The 2,343-nt window shown below is 46.2% G+C and overlaps 1 protein-coding gene across 1 annotated transcript; it reads right to left on the reverse strand.

Moving 5' to 3' along the window:
• On the reverse strand, window positions 1–1,904 carry LOC137072120 (zona pellucida sperm-binding protein 3-like). The gene is made up of 8 exons (XM_067440335.1): window positions 1,294–1,904; window positions 1,107–1,225; window positions 918–1,021; window positions 675–852; window positions 485–602; window positions 338–417; window positions 177–265; window positions 1–103 (listed from the first exon to the last, which is right to left on the reverse strand). The coding sequence occupies exons 1-8, from the start codon at window positions 1,867–1,869 to the stop codon at window positions 24–26; spliced, it is 1,344 nt and encodes a 447-aa protein (XP_067296436.1). The 5' UTR covers window positions 1,870–1,904; the 3' UTR covers window positions 1–23.
• Between the last annotated feature and the right edge of the window lie 439 nt (window positions 1,905–2,343).

Consider the following 2,343-nt stretch of genomic DNA (forward strand, 5'->3'; position numbering starts at 1 on the left):
TATAAAGAGCATATTTTATTAAATTATACTGCACTTCCAGTTACTTTTTGGCCATAGTCCTTAACATTGATGGGGCCGACAGATGCCTTTTCCCATCGTAGATCTGAGAAGAAACAAAGGGTTCGTGAGAACTAAAGCCATGAAAGCGACAAGAAAAAGTTAGAGTTAGTCCATACCCGTAAGCAGCCGATCACTTCCACTTCTGACGCTACAAGTGGAGTCACAGCAGCCGCACACCTGGTCAGAGTCATCTGCGGACACCCAACTGACAAGAAACACCCTCAGGTAAGTTGATGGCAACCAGTTTACCTGTACACCCATCTAGCAGGCAACATACCCATTAGCAGAGAATGAACAAGCTTTTTGCTCAAAACTTGGGGTTGCTGCAGCCGCCTTCAAAACACATGTGATGTAGACCTGCAAAGACAGTTATTAGTACACCATGGTAGCAGATCATACAAAGAGTTGCACAACTAACACATACCAGTCCACTGTCTGCTTGCTGGAACCTGAACGCCTCTAATTGAAACCGCAGCTTATCACCTTGAGTCCGAGGCATAAAGTGAGATGTGGAGCCTGTGAGCTTGGCATCAACCAGGCACCTGTAAACCAAACCCAGTTAGAAGACCTGCAACCTTACTGGAAGCCAGTATACGCGAGGTAGCGCCTCTTACCCATTATTCTCAATAAAGGAGTATCTGGGGACAGAAGCAACATCAGGGACAGCAGTAGCCACGCAGCTGTCCACAAACACACGGACGGGAACATGGCTGTACAAACGCACTGATGCTTCAAGATTTATCACGTCACCCAGGAAGTACTGGTTAGAAGGTCGCTCAAACAGCCAGTCATCTGCAAAGAAAGGGTCTTAGCACAGGTTCACAAGCATGTTACAAATGTGTTTGGGATACACCAACCAGTCATGAGCCTGAGGGAGAAGACAAAGATGTCCTCCGCAACCTTAGTTGAGGCATATGGGATCCAAGTGGGCAATAAGGCGTCGCTGCTCACATTATGTGCTCTGTAGGAGTTAAACAAGCAGTCATTTAGTGTCCATAAATGTGGGATCAGCAGATCCAGCGGGTCTCAAATCATTTAATCCTCACCTTGGATAATGACACTCGATACCAACCACTGCACTACGGCCCCTGACAATAGGAACACCATTAACTGCTTGTGGGGTGTAGATAATGTTGAACGAATAGACAAGCTCATCCCCAGTCACCTAAAAAGAAAGGTTAATGGAATCAATCACGGATATTTTCTGTGAGTAACACCAAAATAAAATATTACCATTGATGTGCTGCTACATCCATGCAGTTCAGACTCAAAGATGAGCACTTGAGCAGAAGGATCCTCTCCAGTTGCAGTGCAGCCTCCCAGTGTAAAAGCAGAGGACGACAGTGGGTGTCCAGTCCCAAAGAAGTCCTTCATCACTTCCACATATACTGAATTCTCTCCACACTGAGCAGCTACACTGTTGGCAGGGACAGGACGCGGCAACTCAAAAGGAACGGCGGGTGGCTGCGGTTCCTCTGGTAGACTTGGAAAGCTCCACGTCAGTTTTGCTACTGGACCCTGCAACAGCTCTTTTGACTGAACACCCATGAAATCTTGAGATTGCTTTCCGATGTCAGTCCTGACTGGTGTCTGGAGAGGAAACTGAGCGGGGAATGTTTGTGGCGCAAACACAGGTTTACTGGAAACCACAGACATCCTGGAATCAGCCTGTTGAGAAGCTTGAGCTAATGCCCTAGGCCTAAGCTCACTTGGACTGCGATTATGGGCTGCTCTTGCTCGCCATTGTGCATCAGAAAATCCAAGAGCAAGAATAACCACCAATCCAACTCCAACCTGCCAAAACCCCATTATTGCCAAGCTTGTTTCAACAACACTTTAGGGTGCTACCATCCAAATTTATACAGATGTAAATCAGCATGGCTCCTCCTTTCTCATGAGGAGCATATTTTTTCTCTGCACCTGCCAATTTACTCAATCAATATGTCACAGGTGAAAATCATTAATTCTTCATTACTCGGGATTGCATGAAGTACCAAATAAGAGCAGGTTATTGGTAGCTAACCAAAAGCTATCTAAAACTCCGGTTATAAAAATACCCCGTGTTCCGTGTGGACTAGGCCTCAAATAATAAAGTTGAGTATGTTGATAGTCAGGGCCCGTATTTATCATGCCTCTGAGAATTCCTCACAAGAACACTGCTAAAGTCACGTTCACACCAACGCGAATAGAGCGTCTGAAGTGAATGATTTCCATGTTAAGTCAATGGAAAGGAGCGTTGACGCGTGTCTGGAGGTCCTGTGGCGAGATGGATGCGTTTGGCGC

This window comes from Pseudorasbora parva, chromosome 3 (genome assembly GCF_024679245.1).
Source record: "Pseudorasbora parva isolate DD20220531a chromosome 3, ASM2467924v1, whole genome shotgun sequence".
In the NCBI taxonomy this organism is placed as follows: domain Eukaryota; kingdom Metazoa; phylum Chordata; class Actinopteri; order Cypriniformes; family Gobionidae; genus Pseudorasbora; species Pseudorasbora parva.

What these genes read in the sequence shown, in the direction of transcription:
- LOC137072120 (XM_067440335.1), bottom strand. Translation starts at nt 1,869, where the DNA reads ATGGGGTTTTGGCAGGTTGGAGTTGGATTGGTGGTTATTCTTGCTCTT. An exon ending in AGCAAGCAGACAGTGGACTG is followed by an intron (nt 418 to 484) that starts GTATGTGTTAGT and finishes CTGTCTTTGCAG; the next exon opens with GTCTACATCACATGTGTTTT. An exon ending in TGTTCATTCTCTGCTAATGG is followed by an intron (nt 266 to 337) that starts GTATGTTGCCTG and finishes GTTTCTTGTCAG; the next exon opens with TTGGGTGTCCGCAGATGACT.